The sequence below is a fragment of the Ranitomeya variabilis genome, chromosome 4, assembly GCF_051348905.1.
Source record: "Ranitomeya variabilis isolate aRanVar5 chromosome 4, aRanVar5.hap1, whole genome shotgun sequence".
NCBI lineage: Eukaryota > Metazoa > Chordata > Amphibia > Anura > Dendrobatidae > Ranitomeya > Ranitomeya variabilis.
In genome coordinates, this window is record NC_135235.1 from 704,945,038 (window position 1) to 704,971,732 (window position 26,695).

Genomic DNA, 26,695 nt, shown 5'->3' on the forward strand with positions numbered 1-26,695 from the left:
GCACAGTCTAGTAAACTGTAAACTGTCATTGTCTTGGTGAATAATTCAATAATTTTGCATAACTTGCCATTTTTACAGACCGTTTAAGTAGAAATGGTCAAAAATATAGAACTGAAGGATATTTTATTCTAAAAAAATAATAATTGGTTTTATTCTTGGTAGATGACCTTGCCAGGAGATCAGCAGGACAGCTGACATCTTCAATGTTTAAATCAGATGATTATGAGATCCCACAGGATACAATTGAAGGGAATGCCATTACTCCAAATATACCATCATCCCTTCACAGCAAAGATCTGTCATCTGATCCTGTGGAACAGGTCCTATCTTCTGATTCATTACGGACTACTAAGGAAAATCAAAGTCACAAAATAAGCATTAAAAAACGAACTGCTCCTAAAGCGATGAAAACATTTTCAGAATATGGAAATAGTTTTCCCCTAGAAAAGTCCTTTCTCAAACAACAAAACCTTCACAAAGCAGACAATAGAATTTCTTGTTCCAAGTGTGGGAGATGTTTTAACCAGAAATCAGATTTTGTCAGTCACCAGAGAATTTACACAGAGGAGAAGCCATTTTCATGTTCAGAATGTGGAAAATGTTTTATTCGGAAAGCGCAGCTTGTTACCCACCAAAGAACTCACACAGGAGAGAAGCCTTTTTCCTGTTCAGAATGTGGGAAATGTTTTAACAAGAAATCGAATCTTGTTAGCCACCAGAAAACCCACACAGGGGAGAAGCCTTTTTCCTGTTCGGAATGTGGGAAATGTTTTAACCAGAAATCGAGTCTTGTTATCCACCAGAAAACCCACACAGGGGAGAAGTCTTTTTCCTGTTCGGAATGTGGGAAATGTTTTAACCAGAAATCGAGTCTTGTTATCCACCAGAAAACCCACACAGGGGAGAAGCCTTTTTCCTGTTCGGAATGTGGGAAATGTTTTAACCAGAAATCGAATCTTGTTAGCCACCAGAAAACCCACACAGGGGAGAAGCCTTTTTCCTGCTCAGAATGTGGGAAATGTTTTAACAAGAAATCGATTCTTGTTAGCCACCAGAAAACCCACACAGGGGAGAAGCCTTTTTCCTGTTCAGAATGTGGGAAATATTTTACAGATAAAAGAGGTCTTATCAGACATCATATATCTCACACAGGGGAGAAGCCTTTTTCCTGTTCAGAATGTGGGAAATGTTTTAACCAGAAAGCGCATCTTGTTAGCCACCAGAAAACCCACACAGGGGAGAAGCCTTTTTCCTGTTCAGAATGTGGGAAATATTTTACAGATAAAAAAGGTCTTATCAGACATCATATATCTCACACAGGGGAGAAGCCTTTTTCCTGTTCAGAATGTGGGAAATGTTTTAACCAGAAAGCAAATCTTGTTAGCCACCAGAAAACCCACACAGGAGAGAAGCCTTTTTCTTGTTCAGAATGTGAGAAATGTTTTACAGATAAAAATGTTCTTATCAGACATCATAGATCTCACACAGGGGAGAAGCCTTTTTCCTGTTTAGAATGTGGGAAATGTTTTCTACATGAATCAATTCTTGTCAGACATCATAGATCTCACACAGGGGAGAAGCCTTTTTCCTGTTCAGAATGTGGGAAATGTTTTAACCACAAACCAAATCTTGTTAGCCACCAGAAAACCCACACAGGGGAGAAGCCTTTTTCATGTTCAGAATGTGGGAAATGTTTTTACAAGAAATCGAATCTTGTTAGCCACCAGAAAATCCACAGAGGGGAGAAGCCTTTTTCCTGCTCACAATGTGGGGAATGTTTTAACCACAAATCGAGTCTTGTTATCCACCAGAAAACCCACACAGGGGAGAAGCCTTTTTCCTGTTCAGAATGTGGGAAATGTTTTAACCAGAAATCGAATCTTGTTAGCCACCAGAAAACCCACACAGGGGAGAAGCCTTTTTCCTGTTCAGAATGTGGGAAATGTTTTCACCAGAAATCGAATCTTGTTAGCCACCTGAAAACCCACACAGGAGAGAAGCCTTTTTCTTGTTCAGAATGTGGGAAATGTTTTAGAGATAAATATGTTCTTATCAGACATCATAGATTTCACACAGAGGAGAAGCCTTTTTCCTGTTTAGAATGTGGGAAATGTTTTCTACATAAATCAATTCTTGTCAGACATCATAGATCTCACACAGGGGAGAAGCCTTTTTCCTGTTCAGAATGTGGGAAATGTTTTAACCAGAAAGCGCATCTTGTTCGCCACCAGAAAACCCACACAGGAGAGAAGCCTTTTTCTTGTTCAGAATGTAAGAAATGTTTTACAGATAAAAATGCTCTTATCAGACATCATAGATCTCACACAGGGGAGAAGCCTTTTTCCTGTTAAGAATTGATTTATGTAGAAAACATTTCCCACATTCTAATCAGACATCATAGATCTCACACAGGGGAGAAGCCGTTTTCATGTTCAGAATGTGGGAAATGTTTTAACCACAAAGCAAATCTTGTTAGCCACTAGAAAACCCACAGAGGGGAGAAGCCTTTTTCCTGCTCACAATGTGGGAAATGTTTTAACCACAAATCGAGTCTTGTTAGCCACCAGAAAACCCACACGGGAGAAGCCTTTTTTCTGTTCAGAATGTGGGAAATGTTTTAACAGGAAATTGAATCTTGATAACCACCAGAAAACCCACACAGGGAAGAAGCCTTTTTCCTGTTCAGAATGTGGGAAATGTTTTAACCAGAAAGTGCATCTTGTTACCCACCTAAGAACACACACGGGGAGAAGCCATTTTCATGTTCATAATGTAGAAAATGTTTTGTGAAGAAACCATCTCTTTCTAGCCACCAAATAATTCACATGGGGAGAAGCATTTTTTATGTTCTTAATTGTTTTTACATAGTCACATACAAGTGCTTCTCACTAAATTAGAATAGTATCAAAAAGTTAATTTATTTCAGTTCTTAAATGCAAAAAGTGAAACTCTTATATAGAGTCATTACAGACTGATATATCTCAAGTGTTTCTTTCTGTTGATGACTACAGTACAGACCAAAAGTTTGGACACACCTTCTCATTTAAAGATTTTTCTGTATTTTCATGACTATGAAAATTGTACATTCACACTGAAGGCATCAAAACTATGAATTAACACATGTGGAATTGTATACTTAAAGGGAACCTGTCACCCCGTTTTTTCCGTATGAGATAAAAACACCGTTAAATAGGGCCTGAGCTGTGCATTACAATAGTGTAGTTTGTGGACCTCGATTCCCCACCTATGCTGCCGAAATATGTTACCAAAGTAGTCGTTTTCGTCTGTCAATCAGGCTGGTCTGGTCAAAAGGGCGTGGTGTCTTCCCCCAGATTTTGCTTAGTTTTCCATTGGTGGCGTAGTGGTGTGCGCATGTCCAAGGTCCCGAATCCACTGCACAGGGGAGTGGAAAGAGCGCGATGTGCACTATTTCATTGGTGATCGGTGGGCGCGGCCATCTTCCTTTGGCCGCGCGTGCGCAGAAGCGGCGCTCTGCTGGCCGCGGCTTCAGGAAAATGGCCGCGGGATGCCGCGCGTGCGCAGATGGAGATCGCGGCGGCCATTTTCCTGAAGCAGAGTTCGCATCTCGGCTTCAGGAAAATGGCCGCCGCGATCTCCATCTGCGCACGCGCGGCATCCCGCAGCCATTTTCCTGAAGCTGCGGCCAGCAGAGCGCCGCTTCTGCACACGCGTGGCAAAAGGAAGATGGCCGCGCCCACCGATCACCAATGAAATAGTGCACATCGCGTTCTTTCCACTCCCCTGTGCAGTGGATTCGGGACCTTGGACATGCGCACACCACTACACCACCAACGGAAAACTAAGCAAAATCTGGGGGAAGACACCACGCCCTTTTGACCAGACCAGCCTGATTGACAGGCGAAAACGACTACTTTGGTAACGTATTTCGGCAGCATAGGTGGGGAATCGGGGTACACAAACTACACTATTGTAATGCACAGCTCAGGCCCTATTTAACAGTATTTTTATCTCATACGGAAAAAACGGGGTGACAGGTGCCCTTTAACAAAAAAAGTGTGAAACAACTGAAATTATGTCTTATATTCTAGGTTCTTCAAAGTAGCCACCTATTGCTTTGATGACTGCTTTGCAGACTCTTGGCATTCTCTTGATGAGCTTCAAGAGGTAGTCACCAGGAATTGTTATCACTTCACAGGTGTGCCCTGTCAGGTTTAATAGGTGCGATTTCTTGCCTTATAAATGGGGTTGGGACCATCAGTTGTGTTGTGCAGAAGTCTGGTGGATACACAGCTGATAGTCCTACTGAATAGACTGTTAGAATTTGTATTATGGCAAGAAAAAAGCAGCTAAGTAAAGAAAAATGAGTGGCCATCATTACTTTAAGAAATGAAGGTCAGTCAGTCCGAAAAATTGGGAAAACTTTGAAAGTGTCCCCAACTGCAGTGGCAAAAACCATCAACGCTACAAAGAAACTGGCTCACATGAGGACTGCCCCAGGAAAGGAAGACCAAGAGTCACCTCTGGTTCTGAGGATAAGTTTATCCGAGTCACCAGCCTCAGAAATTGCAGGTTAACAGCAGCTCAGATTAGAGACCAGGTCAATGCCACACAGAGTTCTAGCAGCAGACGCATCTCTGCAACAACTGTTAAGAGGAGACTTTGTGCAGCAGGCCTTCATGGTAAAATAGCTGCTAGGAAACCACTGCTAAGGACAGGCAACAAGCAGAAGAGACTTGCTTGGGCTAAAGAACACAAGGAATGGACATTAGATCACTGGAAATCTGAGCTTTGGTCTGATGAGTCCAAATTTGAGATCTTTGGTCCAACCACCGTGTCTTTGAAAAGATGAACGGATTGACTCTACATGCCTGGTTCCCACCGTGAAGCATGGAGGAGGAGGTGTGTTGGTGTGGTGGTGCTTTGCTGGTGACACTGTTGGCGATTTATTCAAAATTGAAGGCACACTGAACCAGCATGGCTACCACAGCTGTTGTGAATAGCACTTTTGTGAGTTCTGCCTTTGGGCTCCCTCTGGTGGTTACAAGTGGAACTGCTGCTTCTTGGGTTTAGCATTAGCAGCTGCTTTCACTGATCGCCTCTTCTGGCTCTGCTATTTAACCTGGCTCTGGACTTCAGTTCATGCCAGCTGTCAATGTTTCTGGGTTGGATTCAGATCTCTCCTTGGATTTCTCTTATGGCCTGTCCATTTCAGCAAAAGATAAGTTCTTACTAGTTCTTTTGTTGTCCATTTCTGTGTATGTCATTTCCCTCCCCACTCACAGTCAATATTTGTGGGGGGCTATCTTTCCTTTTGGGGAATTTCTCTGAGGCGAGATAGCTTTCTGTTTCCATCTTTAGGGGTAGTTAGTTCTCCAGCTGTGACGAGGTGTCTAGGGAGTGACAGGAACATCCCACGGCTACTGCTAGTGTTTGTGTTAGGATTAGGAACTGCGGTCAGTACAGATACCACCTCCTCAGAGCTCGTCTCATGTTGCTCCTTAGCCACCAGGTCATAACAGTACAGCTGGCCAACAATGTGTTGAATGCATCTCAAAAGAGGGAAGAAAAAAAAATTCTGATCCATTTTTTTTCTTTGCAGTCTGTTTTGTCTTTTTTTTTTTCTTCCCCTTAATCTCTGGGTGGTTCAGGACTCTGGTGCTGACATGGATGTTCAGGGTTTATTCTCTCGTGTGGATCAACTCGCTGCAAGGGTACAGAGTATCCAAGATTATGTAGTTCAGGCTCCAGCTTTAGAGCCTAGAATTCCTACTCCTGATTTGTTTTTTGGGGACAGATGCAAGTTTTTGAATTTTAAAAATAACTGCAGATTGTTTTTTGCTTTGAGACCCCGTTCCTCTGGTGACCCCATTCAGCAGGTGAAAATTGTCATATCTCTGCTGCGTGGAGACCCTCAGGATTGGGCACTCTCCCTTGAGTCAGAGGATCCGGCATTGCTTAATGTAGATGCATTTTTTCAAGCGCTCGGATTACTGTATGAGGAACCTAATTCTGTGGATCAGGCAGAAAAAACCTTGCTGGCTCTGTGTCAGGGTCAGGAAGCGGCAGAAGTATACTGCCAGAAATTTAGAAAGTGGTCTGTGCTCACTAAATGGAATGAGTATGCCCTGGCAGCAATTTTCAGAAAGGGTCTTTCTGAAGCCCTAAAATATGTTATGGTGGGGTTTCCCACGCATGCTGGTTTGAACGAGTCAATGTCTTTGGCTATTCAGATTGATCGGCGCCTGCGTGAGCGCAAGGTTGTGCACCATATGGCAGTGTCTTCTGAGCAGAGCCCTGAGCCTATGCAATGTGATAGGATTTTGACTAGAGCAGAACGGCAGGAATTCAGACGTCAGAATAGGCTGTGTTTTTACTGTGGTGATTCTGCTCATGCTATTTCTGATTGCCCTAGGCGTACTAAGAGGGTTGCTAGGTCTGTTACCATTAGTACTGTACAGCCTAAATTTCTCTTGTCTGTTACCCTGATTTGCTCATTGTCGTCCTTTTCTGTTATGGCATTTGTGGATTCAGGCGCTGCCCTGAACTTGATGGATTTGGAGTTCGCCAGACGCTGTGGTTTCCCCTTGCAGCCTTTGCAGAGCCCTATCCCCTTAAGGGGGATTGATGCTACACCATTGGCCAAGAATAAACCTCGGAGCCATACACATTGTCAACTGTGTCCAGTACTAACACATCAGGAAGATTGTCGTTTTTTGGTATTGCATAACTTGCATGATGTTGTTGTGCTGGGTTTTCCATGGTTACAGGTACATAATCCAGTGCTGGATTGGAAATCTATGTCTGTGACTAGTTGGGGTTGTCAAGGGATACATAGTGATGTTCCTTTGATGTCAATCTCCTCTTCCCCTTCTTCTGAAGTTCCTGAGTTTTTGACGGATTTCAAGGATATATTTGATGAGCCCAAGTCCAGTTCCCTTCCTCCTCATAGGGACTGCGATTGTGCTATTAATTTGATTCCTGGCTGTAAGTTCCCTAAGGGCCGATGTCATGGTTCTCAATGGCAAGAGAACATAGCCCAGCAAACATAAGAACTAGCTCTTGGAAGGATGGAAACTAAACTGACCATGAACTAAACCTGCCGCACATAAAACAGTAGCCGGGTAGCGTTGCCTACGTTTTATCCCTAGACGCCCAGCGCCAGCCGGAGGACTAACTAATCCTGGCAGAGGAAAATATAGTCCTGGCTCACCTCTAGAGAAATTTCCCCGAAAGGCAGACAGAGGCCCCCACATATATTGGCGGTGATTTTAGATGAAATGACAAACGTAGTATGAAAATAGGTTTAGCAAAATTGAGGTCCGCTTACTAGATAGCAGGAAGACAGAAAGGGCACTTTCATGGTCAGCTGAAAACCCTATCAAAACACCATCCTGAAATTACTTTAAGACTCTAGTATTAACTCATAACATCAGAGTGGCAATTTCAGATCACAAGAGCTTTCCAGACACAGAAACAAAATTACAGCTGTGAACTGGAACAAAATGCAAAAACAAACGAGGACTAAAGTCCAACTTAGCTGGGAGTTGTCTCGCAGCAGGAACATGCACAGAAGGGCTTCTGATTACAATGTTGACCGGCATGGAAGTGACAGAGGAGCAAGGCTAAATAGCGACTCCCACATCCTGATGGAAACAGGTGAACAGAGGGGATGATGCACACCAGTTCAATTCCACCAGTGGCCACCGGGGGAGCCCAAAATCCAATTTCACAACAGTACCCCCCCTCAAGGAGGGGGCACCGAACCCTCACCAGAACCACCAGGGCGATCAGGATGAGCCCTATGAAAGGCACAGACCAGATCGGAGGCATGAACATCAGAGGCAGTCACCCAAGAATTATCCTCCTGACCGTATCCCTTCCATTTGACCAGATACTGGAGTTTCCGTCTGGAAACACGGGAGTCCAAGATTTTTTCCACAACGTACTCCAACTCGCCCTCAACCAACACCGGAGCAGGAGGCTCAACGGAAGGCACAACCGGTACCTCATACCTGCGCAATAATGACCGATGAAAAACATTATGAATAGAAAAAGATGCAGGGAGGTCCAAACGGAAGGACACAGGGTTAAGAATCTCCAATATCTTGTACGGGCCGATGAACCGAGGCTTAAACTTAGGAGAAGAAACCCTCATAGGGACAAAACGAGAAGACAACCACACCAAGTCCCCAACACAAAGCCGAGGACCAACCCGACGCCGGCGGTTGGCAAAAAGCTGAGTCTTCTCCTGGGACAACTTCAAATTGTCCACTACCTGCCCCCAAATCTGATGCAACCTCTCCACCACAGCATCCACTCCAGGACAATCCGAAGATTCCACCTGACCAGAAGAAAATCGAGGATGAAACCCCGAATTACAGAAAAAAGGAGACACCAAGGTGGCAGAGCTGGCCCGATTATTGAGGGCAAACTCCGCTAAAGGCAAAAAAGCAACCCAATCATCCTGATCTGCAGACACAAAACACCTCAAATATGTCTCCAAGGTCTGATTCGTCCGCTCGGTCTGGCCATTAGTCTGAGGATGGAAAGCAGACGAGAAAGACAAATCTATGCCCATCCTAGCACAGAATGCTCGCCAAAATCTAGACACGAATTGGGTTCCTCTGTCAGAAACGATATTCTCCGGAATACCATACAAACGGACCACATTTTGAAAAAACAGAGGAACCAACTCGGAAGAAGAAGGCAACTTAGGCAGGGGAACCAAATGGACCATCTTAGAGAAACGGTCACACACCACCCAGATGACAGACATCTTCTGAGAAACAGGAAGATCCGAAATAAAATCCATCGAGATGTGCGTCCAAGGCCTCTTCGGGATAGGCAAGGGCAACAACAATCCACTAGCCCGAGAACAACAAGGCTTGGCCCGAGCACAAACGTCACAAGACTGTACAAAGCCTCGCACATCTCGAGACAGGGAAGGCCACCAGAAGGACCTTGCCACCAAATCCCTGGTACCAAAGATTCCAGGATGACCTGCCAACGCAGAAGAATGAACCTCAGAAATGACTTTACTGGTCCAATCATCAGGAACAAACAGTCTACCAGGTGGGCAACGATCAGGTCTATCCGCCTGAAACTCCTGCAAGGCCCGCCGCAGGTCTGGAGAAACGGCAGACAATATCACTCCCTCCTTAAGGATACCTGTAGGTTCAGAATTACCAGGGGAGTCAGGCTCAAAACTCCTAGAAAGGGCATCCGCCTTAACATTCTTAGAACCCGGCAGGTAGGACACCACAAAATTAAACCGAGAGAAAAACAACGACCAGCGCGCCTGTCTAGGATTCAGGCGTCTGGCGGACTCAAGATAAATTAGATTTTTGTGGTCAGTCAATACCACCACCTGATGTCTAGCCCCCTCAAGCCAATGACGCCACTCCTCAAAAGCCCACTTCATGGCCAAAAGCTCCCGATTCCCAACATCATAATTCCGTTCGGCGGGCGAAAATTTACGCGAAAAAAAAGCACAAGGTCTCATCACGGAGCAATCGGAACTTCTCTGCGACAAAACCGCCCCAGCTCCGATTTCAGAAGCGTCAACCTCAACCTGAAAAGGAAGAGCAACATCAGGCTGACGCAACACAGGGGCGGAAGAAAAGCGGCGCTTAAGCTCCCGAAAGGCCTCCACAGCAGCAGGGGACCAATCAGCAACATCAGCACCCTTCTTAGTCAAATCAGTCAATGGCTTAACAACATCAGAAAAACCAGCAATAAATCGACGATAAAAGTTAGCAAAGCCCAAAAATTTCTGAAGACTCTTAAGAGAAGAGGGTTGCGTCCAATCACAAATAGCCTGAACCTTGACAGGATCCATCTCGATGGAAGAGGGGGAAAAAATATATCCCAAAAAGGAAATCTTTTGAACCCCAAAAACGCACTTAGAACCCTTTACACACAAGGAATTAGACCGCAAAACCTGAAAAACCCTCCTGACCTGCTGGACATGAGAGTCCCAGTCATCCGAAAAAATCAAAATATCATCCAGATACACAATCATAAATTTATCCAAATAATCACGGAAAATGTCATGCATAAAGGACTGAAAGACTGAAGGGGCATTTGAAAGACCAAAAGGCATCACCAAATACTCAAAGTGGCCCTCGGGCGTATTAAATGCGGTTTTCCAATCATCCCCCTGCTTAATTCGCACCAAATTATACGCCCCACGGAGATCTATCTTAGAGAACCACTTGGCCCCCTTTATGCGAGCAAACAAATCAGTCAGCAGTGGCAACGGATATTGATATTTAACCGTGATTTTATTCAAAAGCCGATAATCAATACACGGCCTCAAAGAGCCATCTTTCTTAGCCACAAAGAAAAAAACGGCTCCCAAGGGAGATGACGAAGGACGAATATGTCCCTTTTCCAAGGACTCCTTTATATATTCTCGCATAGCAGCATGTTCAGGCACAGACAGATTAAATAAACGACCCTTAGGGTATTTACTACCCGGAATCAAATCTATGGCACAATCGCACTCCCGGTGCGGAGGTAATGAACCAAGCTTAGGTTCTTCAAAAACGTCACGATATTCAGTCAAGAATTCAGGAATCTCAGAGGGAATAGACGATGAAATGGAAACCAAAGGTACGTCCCCATGCGTCCCCTTACATCCCCAGCTTAACACAGACATAGCTTTCCAGTCAAGGACTGGGTTATGAGATTGCAGCCATGGCAATCCAAGCACCAACACATCATGTAGGTTATACAGCACAAGAAAGCGAATAATCTCCTGGTGATCCGGATTAATCCGCATAGTTACTTGTGTCCAGTATTGTGGTTTATTACTAGCCAATGGGGTGGAGTCAATCCCCTTCAGGGGTATAGGAGTTTCAAGAGGCTCTAAATCATACCCACAGCGTTTGGCAAAGGACCAATCCATAAGACTCAAAGCGGCGCCAGAGTCGACATAGGCGTCCGCGGCAATAGATGACAAAGAACAAATCAGGGTCACAGATAGAATAAACTTAGACTGTAAAGTGCTAATTGAAACAGACTTATCAAGCTTCTTAGTACGCTTAGAGCATGCTGATATCACATGAGTTGAATCACCGCAATAGAAGCACAACCCATTTTTTCGTCTAAAATTCTGCCGTTCACTTCTGGACAGAATTCTATCACATTGCATATTCTCTGGCGTCTTCTCAGTAGACACCGCCAAATGGTGCACAGGTTTGCGCTCCCGCAGACGCCTATCGATCTGGATAGCCATTGTCATGGACTCATTCAGACCCGCAGGCACAGGGAACCCCACCATAACATCCTTAATGGCATCAGAGAGACCCTGTCTGAAATTCGCCGCCAGGGCGCACTCATTCCACTGAGTAAGCACAGCCCATTTACGGAATTTCTGGCAGTATATTTCAGCTTCGTCTTGCCCCTGAGATAGGGACATCAAGGCCTTTTCCGCCTGAAGCTCCAACTGAGGTTCCTCATAAAGCAACCCCAAGGCCAGAAAAAACGCATCCACATTGAGCAACGCAGGATCCCCTGGAGCCAATGCAAAAGCCCAATCCTGAGGGTCGCCCCGGAGCAAGGAAATCACAATCCTGACCTGCTGTGCAGGATCTCCAGCAGAGCGAGATTTCAGGGACAAAAACAACTTGCAATTATTTTTGAAATTTTGAAAGCAAGATCTATTTCCCAAAAATTCAGGCAAAGGAATTCTAGGTTCAGATATAGGAACATGAACAACAAAATCTTGTAAATTTTGAACTTTCGTGGTGAGATTATTCAAACCTGCAGCTAAACTCTGAATATCCATTTTAAACAGGTGAACACAAAGCCATTCCAGGATTAGAAGGAGAGAGAGAGAGAAAGGCTGCAATATAGGCAGACTTGCAAGGATTCAATTACAAGCACACTCAGAACTGAAGGAAAAAAAAAAAAAATCTTCAGCAGACTTCTCTTTTCTCTCCTTTCTCTGTCAATTAATTTAACCCTTTGTGGCCGGTCAAACTTTCATGGTTCTCAATGGCAAGAGAACATAGCCCAGCAAACATAAGAACTAGCTCTTGGAAGGATGGAAACTAAACTGACCATGAACTAAACCTGCCGCACAAAAAACAGTAGCCGGGTAGCGTTGCCTACGTTTTATCCCTAGACGCCCAGCGCCAGCCGGAGGACTAACTAATCCTGGCAGAGGAAAATATAGTCCTGGCTCACCTCTAGAGAAATTTCCCCGAAAGGCAGACAGAGGCCCCCACATATATTGGCGGTGATTTTAGATGAAATGACAAACGTAGTATGAAAATAGGTTTAGCAAAATTGAGGTCCACTTACTAGATAGCAGGAAGACAGAAAGGGCACTTTCATGGTCAGCTGAAAACCCTATCAAAACACCATCCTGAAATTACTTTAAGACTCTAGTATTAACTCATAACATCAGAGTGGCAATTTCAGATCACAAGAGCTTTCCAGACACAGAAACAAAATTACAGCTGTGAACTGGAACAAAATGCAAAAACAAACGAGGACTAAAGTCCAACTTAGCTGGGAGTTGTCTCGCAGCAGGAACATGCACAGAAGGGCTTCTGATTACAATGTTGACCGGCATGGAAGTGACAGAGGAGCAAGGCTAAATAGCGACTCCCACATCCTGATGGAAACAGGTGAACAGAGGGGATGATGCACACCAGTTCAATTCCACCAGTGGCCACCGGGGGAGCCCAAAATCCAATTTCACAACAGGCCGACTTTTCAATTTGTCAGTGCCAGAGCATGCCGCCATGCGAAGTTATATTAAGGAGTCTTTGGAGAAGGGGCATATTCGGCCGTCTTCATCACCGCTGGGAGCGGGTTTCTTTTTTGTTGCCAAGAAGGATGGCTCCTTGAGACCTGTATAGATTATCGCCTTCTCAATAAGATCACGGTCAAATTCCAATACCCTTTACCTTTGCTTTCTGATTTGTTTGCTCGGATTAAGGGGGCTAGTTGGTTTACTAAGATTGACCTTCGAGGGGCGTATAATCTTGTTCGTATCAAACAGGGTGACGAATGGAAAACTGCATTTAATACGCCCGAAGGCCATTTTGAATACCTTGTGATGCCATTCGGGCTCTCTAATGCTCCATCTGTGTTTCAGTCCTTTATGCATGATATGTTCCGGAATTATCTTGATAAATTCATGATTGTATATTTGGATGATATTTCGTTTTTTTCCAATGATTGGGAGTCTCATGTGAAACAGGTCAGGATGGTATTTCAGATCCTTCATGCTAATGCGTTGTTTGTGAAGGGCTCTAAGTGCCTTTTTGGAGTTCAGAAGGTTTCTTTTTTGGGTTTCATTTTTTCCCCCTCGGCTATTGAGATGGATCCTGTTAAGGTCCAGGCCATTCATGATTGGATTCAACCCACATCTGTGAAGAGCCTTCAGAAATTTTTGGGCTTTGCTAATTTTTATCGCCGTTTCATTGCTAACTTTTCCAGTGTGGCTAAGCCCCTGACCGATTTGACGAAAGGCGCTGATGTAATGAATTGGTCTTCGGCGGCTGTCGAGGCCTTTCAAGAGCTTAAACGTCATTTTACTTCTGCCCCTGTGTTGCGTCAGCCGGATGTTTCTCTTCCTTTTCAGGTTGAGGTTGACGCTTCTGAGATTGGGGCAGGGGCCATTTTGTCTCAGAGAAGTTCTGATGGCGCTTTGATGAAACCGTGTGCCTTCTTCTCCAGAAAGTTTTCACCTGCTGAGCGTAATTATGATGTCGGAAATCGGGAGTTGTTGGCTATGAAGTGGGCATTCGAGGAGTGGCGACATTGGCTTGAAGGAGCCAAGCATCGCGTTGTGGTCTTGACCGATCATAAGAATCTGATTTACCTTGAGTCTGCCAAGCGGTTGAATCCTAGACAAGCTCGGTGGTCCCTGTTTTTCTCCCGTTTTGATTTTGTGGTCTCGTATCTTCCGGGATCTAAGAATGTAAAGGCTGATGCCCTTTCTAGGAGTTTTTTGCCTGATTCTCCGGGAGTCCTTGAGCCGGTTGGTATTCTCAAGGAGGGGGTGATTCTTTCTGCCATCTCCCCTGATTTACGGCGGGAGTTTCAGGCTGATAAACCTGACCGCTGTCCAGTGGGGAAACTGTTTGTTCCTGATAGATGGACTAGTAAGGTAATTTCTGAGGTTCATTGTTCGGTGTTGGCTGGTCATCCTGGGATTTTTGGTACCAGAGATTTGGTTGCTAGGTCCTTTTGGTGGCCTTCCTTGTCGCGGGATGTGCGTTCTTTTGTGCAGTCCTGTGGGACTTGTGCTCAGGCCAAGCCTTGCTGTCCCCGTGCTAGTGGGTTGCTTTTGCCTTTGCCGGTCCCTGAGAGGCCTTGGTAGCATATTTCCATGGATTTTATTTCTGATCTTCCTGTTTCTCAGAAGATGTCTGTCATCTGGGTGGTTTGTGACCGGTTTGCTAAGATGGTCCATTTGATACCTTTGCCTAAGTTGCCTTCCTCCTCTGATTTGGTTCCATTATTTTTTCAGCATGTGGTTCGTTTGCATGGCATTCCGGAGAATATTGTGTCTGACAGAGGTTCCCAGTTCGTTTCTAGGTTTTGGCGTTCTTTTTGTGCTAGAATGGGCATTGATTTGTCTTTTTCTTCAGCGTTTCATCCTCAGACAAATGGCCAAACTGAGCGAACCAATCAGACCTTGGAAACCTATTTGAGATGCTTTGAGTCTGCGGATCAGGATGATTGGGTGACCTTTTTGCCGTTGGCCGAGTTTGCCCTTAATAATCGGGCTAGTTCGCTACCTTGTTTTCACCTTTCTTTTGTAATTTTGGTTTTCATCCTCGTTTTTCTTCAGGGCAGGTTGAGCCTTCTGACTGTCCTGCTGTGGATTCTGTGGTGGACAGGTTACAGCAGATTTGGACTCATGTGGTGGACAATTTGACGTTGTCTCAGGAAAAGGCTCAACGTTTTGCTAACCGTCGTCAGTGTGTTGGTCCCCGGCTTCGTGTTGGGGATTTAGTCTGGTTATCTTCTCGTCATGTTCCTATGAAGGTTTCTTCCCCTAAGTTCAAGCCTCGTTTTATTGGTCCTTATAAGATTTCTGAAATTATCAATCCGGTATCTTTTCGTTTGGCCCTTCCAGCTTCTTTTTCCATCCATAATGTTTTCCATAGATCTTTGTTGCGGAGATATGTGGTGCCGGTGGTTCCCTCTGTTGACCCTCCTGCTCCGGTGTTGGTTCAGGGGGAGTTGGAATATGTGGTGGAGAAGGTTTTGGATTCTCGTTTTTCGAGGCGGAAGCTTCAGTATCTGGTCAAGTGGAAGGGTTATGGCCAAGAGGATAATTCTTGGGTTGTTGCCTCCGATGTCCATGCTGCCGATTTGGTTCGTGCTTTTCACTTGGCTCGTCCTGATCGGCCTGGGGGCTCTGGTGAGGGTTCGGTGACCCCTCCTCAAGGGGGGGTACTGTTGTAAATAACACTTTTGTGAGTTCTGCCCTTGAGCTCCCTCTGGTGGTTACAAGTGGAACTGCTGCTTCTTGGGTTTAGCATTAGCAGCTGCTTTCACTGATCGCCTCTTCTGGCTCTGCTATTTAACCTGGCTCTGGACTTCAGTTCATGCCAGCTGTCAGTGTTTCTGGGTTGGATTCAAATCTCTCCTTGGATTTCTCTTATGGCCTGTCCATTTCAGCAAAAGATAAGTTCTTACTAGTTCTTTTGTTGTCCATTTGCTGTGGACTTAATTGCTCTGCTCATGTTATGTTTTTTCTTGTCCAGCTTGTCAGTATGATATATTCAGTCTAGCTGGAAGCTCTGGGGATGCAGATTTGCCCTCCACACCGTGAGTCGGTGTGGAGATTATTTTTGTAAACTCTGCGTGGATTTTTAGTTTTTAATACTGACCGCACAGTATCCTTTCCTATTCTGTCTATCCAGATTAGTAGTGGCCTCCTTTGCTAAAATCTGTTTTCATTTCTGTGTATGTCATTTCCCTCTCCACTCACAGTCAATATTTGTGGGGGGCTATCTTTCCTTTTGGGGAATTTCTCTGAGGCGAGATAGCTTTCTATTTCCATCTTTAGGGGTAGTTAGTTCTCCGGCTGTGACAAGGTGTCTAGGGAGTGACAGGAACATCCCACGGCTACTGCTAGTGTTTGTGTTTTAGGATTAGGAACTGCGGTCAGTACAGATACCACCTCCTCAGAGCTCGTCTCATGTTGCTCCTTAACCACCAGGTCATAACACACAGCATCTTGCAGCGGCATGCTATTCCATCCGGTTTGCATTTAGTTGGACCATCATTTATTTTTCAACAGGACAATGACCCCAAACACACCTCCAGGCTGTGTAAGGGTTATTTGACCAAGGAGGGTGATGGTGTGCTATGCCAGATGACCTGGCCTCCAGTCACCAGACCTGAACCCAATCGAGATGGTTTGGGGTGAGCTGGACCGCAGAAAGAAGGCAAAAGGGCCAACAAGTGCTAAGCATCTCTGGGAACTCCTTCAAGATTTTTGGAAGACCATTCCCGGTAACTACCACTTGAAGCTCATCAAGAGAATGCCAAGATTGTGCAAAGCAGTCATCAAAGCAAAAGGTGGCTACTTTGAAGAACCTACAATATTGATGTTTCACACTTTTTTGTTAAGTATATAATTCCACATGTGTTAATTCATAGTTTTGATGCCTTCAGTGTGAATGTACGATTTTCATAGTCATGAAAATACAGAAATTTAAATGAGAAGGTGTGTCCAAACTTTTGGTCTGTACTGTATATCCTACAGCCAATGAAAACCCAAAAGTCATTATGTCAGTAAATTAGAATAAAAACACCTGCAGTGGCTTCCTAAACGTTTAAAAATGGTCCCTTAGTCTGTTTCAGTAGGCTCCACAATCATGAGGAAGGCTGCTGACTTGACAGATGTCTAGAAGGCAGTCATTGACACACTCCAGAAGGAGGGTAAGCCACTGTAAAATATTATTTCAATAATGAAAAAATATAGATTGCTGTTATGACCTGGTGGTTAAGGAGCAACATGGACGAGCTCTGGAGGTGGTGGTATCTATACTGACCGCAGTTCCTGATCCTAACACAACACTAGAAGTAGCCGTGGAATGTTCCTGTCACTCCCTAGACATCTCGTCACAGCCGGAGAACTAACTACCCCTAAAGATGGAAACAGAAAGCTATCTTGCCTCAGAGAACATTCCCCAAAGGAAAGACAGCCCCCGACAAATATTGACTGTGAGTGGAGAGGAAAATGACATACACAGAATGAAATCAGGATTTTAGCAAAGGAGGCCACTTCTACCTAGATAGACAGAACAGGAAAGTACCTGACTAACGGTGTGGAGGGCAAATCTGCTTCCCCAGAGCTTCCAGCTAAACAGAATATATCATACTGACAAGCTGGACTAGAGAAAACATAAAGTGAGCTGAACGATTAAGTCCACAGCAAGTGGACAACAAATGAACAAGCAAGGACTTATCTGTGCTGAACTGGACCGACTATCAGAGAAATCCAAGAGAGATCTGAATCCAACTAAGAAACATTGACAGCTGGCAATGGCTGCAGACCAGAGCCAGGTTAAATAGCAGAACCAAGAGACGATCAGTGGAAGCAGCTGCTAATGCTCAATCCAAGGAGCAGCAGTTCCACTTAAAACCACCGGAGGGAGCCCAAGGGCAGAATTCACAAAAGTGCCATTTACAACCACCGGAGGGAGCCCAAGAACAGAATTCACAACAGTACCCCCCTTGAGGAGGGGTCACCGAACCCTCACCAGAGCCCCCAGGCCCATCAGGACGAGCCAAGTGAAAAGCACGAACCAAATCGGCAGCATGGACATCGGAGGCAACAACCCAAGAATTATCCTCCTGGCCATAACCCTTCCACTTGACAAGATACTGAAGCTTCCGCCTCGAAAAACGAGAATCCAAAATCTTCTCCACCACATACTCCAACTCCCCCTCAACCAACACTGGGGCAGGAGGATCAACAGAGGGAACAACGGGCACCACATATCTCCGCAACAAAGATCTATGGAAAACATTATGGATGGCAAAAGAGGCTGGAAGGGCCAAACGAAAAGATACCGGATTGATAATTTCAGAAATCTTATAAGGACCAATAAAGCGAGGCTTGAACTTAGGGGAAGAAACCTTCATAGGAACATGACGAGAAGATAACCAAACTAAATCCCCAACACGAAGCCGGGGACCAACACACCGACGGCGGTTAGCAAAACGTTGAGCGTTTTCCTGAGACAACGTCAAATTGTCCACCACACAGGGTGGATAAAAATCAATGTTTTTTTAAAAAAATAAAAAAAATCGGATTTTTTTTATTTAAATCGGATTTTTTTGATTTAAATCGGATTTTTTTCAATAAACTGCTTTTTGAGGAAAATATTTTACCATCCAAAGGTTCTTCCATCATGAGATAAAGCTGAGTTGTTTAACTCAGTAGAATAAAGGCTGTATATGTGTAACATTCACAATGCCATGCTCTTCCAGAGGTTTCTGTAGGATGCTGACTATCCAACAAGTTTGGACATGTCAACTGAATGGAAAAAGAAACTAAACCAAAAGTGAAACCAAGCTAGAAGTGTGGAATTAAAGGGGCAGTAGGAACAAAATGTGGAGGCTATTAATAGTTTATACAATTAAGACATGCTGCTTTTAAACACCTACCTATTGCCATATAGTAAAACAAAAAAGATTTTTACTTACTTTGGGGTCCCCCCCTCACCCTGGCGTTAGATCGTTGCCCCTAGTTTCGTCCGTGTAACTATGGGCGCACATGCGCACTGCTCTCACTTCTCATTTTAATCGTGATTTATATTAAAAAAAACCTTTTGATTTAAATCAGTGATTTAAATCATGATTAAAATCATGATTTAAATCGATCCGATTTAAATAGAAAAAAATCTTTTGATTTAAATCGTGATTTAAATCATGATTTAAATCGGCGTGATTTAAATCAATCCACCCTGCCACCACATGAGTCCAAATCTGCTGTAACCTGTCCACCACAGAATCCACACCAGGACAGTCAGAAGGCTCAACCTGCCCTGAAGAAAAACGAGGATGAAAACCAAAATTACAAAAGAAAGGCAAACCAAAGTAGCCGAACTAGCCCGATTATTAAGGGCAAACTCGGCCAACGGCAAGAAGGCCACCCAATCATCCTGATCAGCAGACACAAAGCATCTCAAATAGGTTTCCAAGGTCTGATTGGTTCGCTCAGTTTGGCCATTTGTCTGAGGATGAAACGCTGAAGAAAAAGACAAATCAATGCCCATCCTAGCACAAAAGGACTGCCAAAACCTGGAAACAAACTGGGAACCTCTGTCAGACACAATATTCTACGGAATGCCATGCAAATGAACCACATGCTGAAAAAACAATGGAACCAAATTGTCACGATTCACACCGTGACTGTCAAGATCCCTTAGCCGCGGCCAGCAGTGTGTCACGAAATCCACAGGGATTCCTGACCACTGCCACCATTAGGTCACGGATTGGGGAGACTTTAAATCTACAGACGGCTATCATGTGCAGAGCGGCTTATCTTGGTTATCCCTCCACTGCCACAATGTGATGAACAAAATACACACAAGGCTATTGACCTCTTAGTTTACAGCAGGGGCTTATTTTAGGTATCCCACTGCTCTTCAATATACCATGAACTGCAGGGATTTGTGTATATCCCGCTTACAGTTCCCCTTAAACCTTGCAGCTTTCTGGCGCCCCCCTTTCTGTCAGGTCAGATCAGGTACTGCAACTAGGGTAATTAGTCGCCAGAAAGGCTGCCTGCTATGTACTGGCTATTGGTCATGCTGCAGCGACGCGATAAACTATTCCCACTCAGGCAGGAACAATAATTATCAAGCCGCAGTTGCTGAAACACCACCCAAAAGCCTGCACACGGTCGCTGCCACCAGCTCCGATTAAACGGGTCCGAAGCTAACCCAAAACAGTAGCGTAATTTCCCTTCAAGAGACTTAGGGTACGTTTTTAGAGCAGGAAGAAAGAACTGGCATGAAATAATATACCCCACCAAATGTAGGCAGTGTTTTATAAAAATATTTTACAAAGATGTTACAAGTGAGACAATTGCAAATATGTACAAGGTAATTATGAAAATAAAAGGATTAAATGAAGAAAAGATAACACTCACATATTTTCAAATCATTGCATTGCAGGCAACCATATGTCCCAGCTCATTGGACGTGCTCCGGGCTCTCAGGAAATAACAAGAAGAGTGAGCTGGGGATCCTGCCACAAACTTAAAACCTGCAGCTAGTGACATCACAGAAAGGCTGGCTTATCCAGACCCTCCTCTCTCTACATTCTGACTAAGTATAATCTTTCTAAGACTTGTAATTCCGCTACTGCACATATCATAGTTGTAACAAACCCAGCATTCATCTCAGATTACCGTGGGCTTTCTAATGAGATCAAATATGTCAGGCTCCGGTTTCAAGGTGCCTCCGCCTACCCGGTGCCCCAGGTAGTGGACCTCCCTCATGCCCATCTGGCACTTTCCCGGCTTGATAGTCAGTCCTGCTCGGTGAATTCGCCTGAGCACCTCCTCGAGATGCTGCAGGTGTTCATCCCAGGAGGGACTGAAGATGGCAATGTCATCTAAATACGCCACGGCGGACTTCTCTAGTCCCTGAAGCATGAGATTGACCATCCGCTGGAAAGTGGCAGGGGCATTCTTCATGCCGAAGGGCATGACCGTGGACTCGTACAGTCCAAAGGGTGTGATAAAGGCGGACTTCTCCTGCGCCTCAGGGCTCAGGGGAATCTGCCAGTATCCGCGACTCAGGTCCATTATTGTCAGGTATTTTGCGCCAGCTAACTTCTCAAGCAGCTCCTTGATGCGCGGCATTGGGTGCGCGTCAGAGGCTGTAATGGCGTTGAGCCCCCTGTAGTCCACGCAGAACCGGGTGGTCCGGTCCTTCTTTGGCACGAGAACTACAGGTGAGGCCCACGCGCTCTTTGACCGTCAAATCACCCCCAGCTGTAACATCTCATCGATCTCCTGGCGCGTAATCTGCTGCACCTGGTCAGATTCGATAGGGTGTTCGCCGTACTGGGGCGTGATTCCCGGTGTCCACCTCGTGGACGGCTAACTCAGTCCTTCCAGGCCGGTTGGAGAACACGACCCGGAAGGGTTCCAGTGTGGTTTGCAACTGCAACCGCTGTGGTTCATCTAGCGAGGCGCTTACCTCCACGTCCTCAATGGACCCACGGGCCTTGGCTTGGGCCAGCATGTCCAGGAGGGTGTCTTCCTCCCCTTCCTCGGGTGCGCTGCAGACCGGTAGGACAAAAGGTTCACGTTCGTGATGAGCCTTCATCATGTTGACGTGAAAGGCCTTTCGCCTACCCCGAGTGTGGTCAAGCGTGACCACGTAGGTGACCGGGTTGAGCTGTTGGTGGACGACGTATGGGCCCTCCCAGGCTGCCTGAAGCTTATCCGTTGGTACAGGAACCAGCACCCACACCTTTTGACCCACGTGGTAGGTCCGCTCCCGGGCGTTCTGGTCGTACCAGTGCTTCTGATCAGCCTGAGCCTGCGTCATGTTGTCATGCACCAACTGCGTCAAGGTCTGCATCTTGTCACCGAAGCGCATGACATATTCCACTATGGACACTTCAGAAGGGTTCGGCTCCTCTTCCCAGGATTCTCTTACCAACCCAAGGGGTCTCCGGACTCGCCTGCCGTACAGGAGCTCGAAGGGGGAGAACCCTGTCGAGGCCTGCGGAACCTCTCGGTAAGCGAATAGCAGGTGTGGGAGGTACCGCTCCCAGTCGCGCCCTTGTGTCTCAACCAGCATGCGTAGCATCTGTTTGAGGGTACCATTGAAGCGTTCACACAAGCCATTGGTCTGTGGGTGATACGCACTCGATACCAGGTGCTTCACCTGCATTTTCTTACAGAGAGCCTCCATTAGGTGAGACGTAAATTGGGTCCCTCGATCAGTAAGCATTTCCCTGGGAAATCCTACACGAGAAAAGATGGCCAACAGGGCATCCGCCACCTTATCTGCTCTAGTTGACGACAGAGCTACTGCCTCTGGGTACCGGGTAGCGTAGTCTACCACAGTAAGAATATATCGCTTTCCAGAGCTGCTGGAGACGGCCAGCGGGCCCACAATGTCCACCGCAATCCTCTGGAAAGGCTCCTCTATCACTGGCAAAGGGATCAGGGGAGCCTTAAGAGCAGGCCCCGCCTTCCCCACTCTTTGACAAGTGACACAGGAGCGGCAGTAGTTTGACACATCTGTCCCCATCTTAGGCCAATAGAAGTGTTGAGACAGCCGGGCCTTAGTTTTGCTGATCCCCAAGTGTCCAGCTAGCGGGATCTCATGGGCAATCCGCAACAACTCACCCCGGAATTGCTGCGGGATGACCAGCTGTCTTTCCCTCAACCACTCCTTTTGTGATTCTCCGGGTACTGTCTCCCGGTACAACCTTCCTCCTTCCCAGAACACCTTCTCCTTATCAGTCTCGGAGAATGACGTCCCGGCGAGTTGTCTCAAACTCTCTAGGCTCGCATCTGTGTGCAGAGCGGCCTGAAACTCCTGGCTAGGGGAAGCCAGAAGCGATGTCAGGGTCCCTTCCCCACGGGAGCCCTCTAGGACCTGCTCTGGGTCCACCTTTGGTTCAGTCACACTGATGACTGAGGAGGGTCCGGAAGGCAGACAGTTATCGGCGTTCCGGGCACTCTGACTGCGGGTGACAGCAGCTACGTAGGCTGTCTCCCCGGGGGTTTCTACAGACCCATCAGCCGATGCTGCTATGGGCTCTACCTCCCCATCCACCCCCATTACCTCAGGAGCATTGCTACTTATGGGCCAGTTACCTTCCTCGGTGGCACTGGTCAATTGCATGGCATCACCTTCCTCACGGTTCCCATGTATCTCCCCATTTCTTGTAGCACCGACACTTGCCCCTGCTAGGGGTTCCTCAGCCGTCTCACTCCGCAGAGCGACGTGGCTGAGCACTCCTGTACCTACGGACACATCAACTTTCATAGAAACAGCGTTATCAGGTACAGTTGGCACAGGTACAACATTTTCACCATCAATCCTAGGGAAAAAATGGTTAACAGATGCATCATTACAAGATAAAGCATGGTCAGGTAACACATGCGATTTCCCATCATCATCATCATCATCATTAGGGTTAACTTTACCCTCATTAGTAGATTGGGGAGGGGTGTCAGGGACGTAGTATGCAAACAACCTCCCCAAATCAGTCCCCAACAAAACATCAGTGGGCAAATTATCAGACAGCCCCACTTCCTTCACCCCGCTCCCGGCACCCCAATCAATATAAACCCGGGCCATCGGTAAGGGACAGCTGATGCCCCCAATCCCAGTGACAGTTAGGGTTTTCCCCGGAATGATTTCTTCAGGGGCCGCCAGTTCGGGTCGGATGAGGGTTCGTTCAGCCCCGGTGTCCTTGAGGCCTGTAGCAACACGACCTCCCACAATGACATGCTGTACGTTATCACACCCCCTCCCAGCCACACCACCCACCAAAAGAACTGCTGCATTAGGCCCTGGGGCCTGGGATGAGGGGTTCTTCTGCTTGGCTGGACATTGGTGACTGAGGTGTCCAGTCTGCCTGCAGTGGTAACACTGGCGAAGTTCGGTGGTAGGTCTGGTGCTGTTGGCCACGGGGACAGGACCTCTGGTAGGTTGGCTGGCAGGGGTACTGGTGTTGGATGCAGGCTTACCCCCTCTCCAGCTGGAGGTGACTGGCTTCCGCACTTCCGATCTACGGTTGGCCTCATAGGCATCGGCAATCTGCGCTGCTTTCGTCACGTCTTTGGGTTCTCTGTCCATCACGAACTGTCGCACCTCAGTTGGGCAAAGACGGAAGAACTGGTCTTTGATCATCAGGTCTCGCAGCTGTGCAAAGGTGGTCACTGACAGTCCTTGGGTCCACTGGTCAAAGTGGGTCCCCAGTCCATGCACCACATCACTGTAACTGTCGTGTGGGCCACGTTGGAGGGTCCGAAACTTTTTACGGTACACCTCGGGTGTAAGCTGGTACTTGGCTATCAGAGCCTGCTTGATGGCCTCATAGTCACCATCTTGTTCTTGAGGGAGTGCAGCAAACGCCTCCAGAGCTTTTCCTCTCAGCCCTGGTGTCAGGTATCGTGCCCATTCTTGTGTAGGCAGCTGGTACTGTCTGCAGGCTTTCTCAAAGGCCCGCAGAAAAGTGTCCAATTCCCCATCCTTTTCCATAACAGGAAAGTGGTCGGGCTGGGGCTTTGGTGTCTGAGCGCTGCTGGGCTCACGACTGGACTGGGACGACCCCTGCATTTGCAGTTGGGCCATCTGCAGCTGGTACTCCCGCTGCGCTTGGGCCTCTCGCTCGGCTCGCTGGGCCTGGGCCTCTCGCTCGGCTCGCTGGGCCTCTCGCTCGGCTCTCTCTGCCTCTCGCTGGGCTCGGGCCTCGGCCTCCTGCCGGTATTGCTGAATCAGCTGCCGACGTCCCTCATGGTCGTCAGTGGGGAATTCTTTCAAGGCCGCCTGCAGGTGGGGGTCCAATTCGCCCGGATTGCTAACAGGGCCAGCATTCAGTGGTTGGACCTCTGCTGCAGCACCATGTTCGCTGGTGCTGGCATCTGCGGCTTCTGGGCTCTGTGAGTGGTCTAGAGCGGCTTCCCATTGCATCAGGACTGCGACCAGTTGGCTTTTGTTTTTGTTTGCATAGTCAATGTGCTGTGACTTGCACAAGGCCACAAGGGTGTCTTTGGTCTGCTGCTCATAAAAGGTTTCTCCCAGCACAACCATGGTTGCCAAATAAAAGATAGGATAGAAAAACGAAGAAAAAGGGAAGGGATAATTACCAGTACACAATTGTCTCACAACTAATAAACACTGAGTTCGTTCTCCAAACTTATTTGCGCAGAGTTCTCGCAAGAACTTTCTGCAAGTTTTTAGTGAGAGGAATGATTGCTCAAACCAAATCACTAATGCTCTAATATCCCACCGCCTTGCCACCAATTGTCACGATTCACACCGTGACTGTCAAGATCCCTTAGCCGCGGCCAGCAGTGTGTCACGAAATCCACAGGGATTCCTGACCGCTGCCACCATTAGGTCACGGATTGGGGTGACTTTAGACCAACAGACGGCTATCACATGTGCAGAGGGGCTTATCTTGGTTATCCCTCCACTGCCACAATGTGATGAACAAAATACACACAAGGCTATTGACCTCTTAGTTTACAGCAGGGGCTTATTTTAGGTATCCCACTGCTCTTCAATATACCATGAACTGCAGGGATTTGTGTATATCCCGCTTACAGTTCCCCTTAAACCTTGCAGCTTTCTGGCGCCCCCCTTTCTGTCAGGTCAGATCAGGTACTGCAACTAGGGTAATTAGTCGCCAGAAAGGCTGCCTGCTATGTACTGGCTATTGGGCATGCTGCAGCGACGCGATAAACTATTCCCACTCAGGCAGGAACAATAATTATCAAGCCGCAGTTGCTGAAACACCACCCAAAAGCCTGCACACGGTCGCTGCCACCAGCTCCGATTAAACGGGTCCGAAGCTAACCCAAAACAGTAGCGTAATTTCCCTTCAAGAGACTTAGGGTACGTTTTTAGAGCAGGAAGAAAGAACTGGCATGAAATAATATACCCCACCAAATGTAGGCAGTGTTTTATAAAAATATTTTACAAAGATGTTACAAGTGAGACAATTGCAAATATGTACAAGGTAATTATGAAAATAAAAGGATTAAATGAAGAAAAGATAACACTCACATATTTTCAGATCATTGCATTGCAGGCAACCATATGTCCCAGCTCATTGGACGTGCTCCGGGCTCTCAGGAAATAACAAGAAGAGTGAGCTGGGGATCCTGCCACAAACTTAAAACCTGCAGCTAGTGACATCACAGAAAGGCTGGCTTATCCAGACCCTCCTCTCTCTACATTCTGACTAAGTATAATCTTTCTAAGACTTGTAATTCTGCTACTGCACATATCATAGTTGTAACAAACCCAGCATTCATCTCAGATTACAGTGGGCTTTCTAATGAGATCAAATATGTCCTATTATTTACAGAGCAATCCCTACTTCTTCACCCGATGGAGTTAGATGCCCGTGTTTAGAGTGATGCGTAGATCCACCGAGGGAGAATAAGAAGATATATCTACCATTTTCCTATCTTACATCGTCTGCCTAATATCTTACAAAAATGGAACAAAGGACTTCCATGTGTTCTAGAATCTTCTCTAACAGTTCCAGCTAGAGCAGTTGGGAGGGGGCGAGTAACTTTCTTCAGAGCCGGGAATTTATGGCATGGCCATAAAACCCCCTTCTGCCTTAGATTCAGAAACTCACAGGGAAGCAAAGAGAACCAGAGAGAGGGGGGTTTAGCCCCCGCATGCTAGCAAGAAAACTAACTTATGATATTTCATACCATATCGTGACACAAATCAGAAGAGGAAGGCAACTTAGGCAAAGGTACCAAATGGACCATCTTAGAAAACCAGTCACAAACCACCCAGATAACAGACATCTTCTGGGAAACAGGAAGATCCGAAATAAAATCCATGGAAATATGCGTCCAGGGCCTCTCAGGGACCGGCAAGGGCAAAAGCAACCCACTAGCGCGGGAACAGCACGGCTTGGCCCGGGCACAAGTCCCACAGGACTGCAGAAAAGAAAGCACATCCCGCGACAAAGAAGGCCACCAAAAGGACCTAGCAAC

The 26,695-nt window shown here is 46.4% G+C and overlaps 2 protein-coding genes across 3 annotated transcripts in view; one reads left to right on the forward strand and one right to left on the reverse strand.

Moving 5' to 3' along the window:
• The window catches only part of LOC143766474 (uncharacterized), a 53,787-nt gene extending 50,762 nt beyond the window's left edge, over window positions 1-3,025 (forward strand). For both annotated transcript variants that reach the window (XM_077254189.1, XM_077254190.1), the window contains exon 7: window positions 163-3,025. In XM_077254189.1, coding sequence (XP_077110304.1) covers window positions 163-2,351 — 2,189 coding nt within the window. In that variant the 3' untranslated portion in view covers window positions 2,352-3,025. The remainder of the gene's footprint in view (window positions 1-162) is intronic.
• Window positions 1-26,695, reverse strand: part of LOC143766477 (uncharacterized) — a 511,034-nt gene that overhangs the window by 133,366 nt on the left and 350,973 nt on the right. The window lies entirely within an intron of this gene.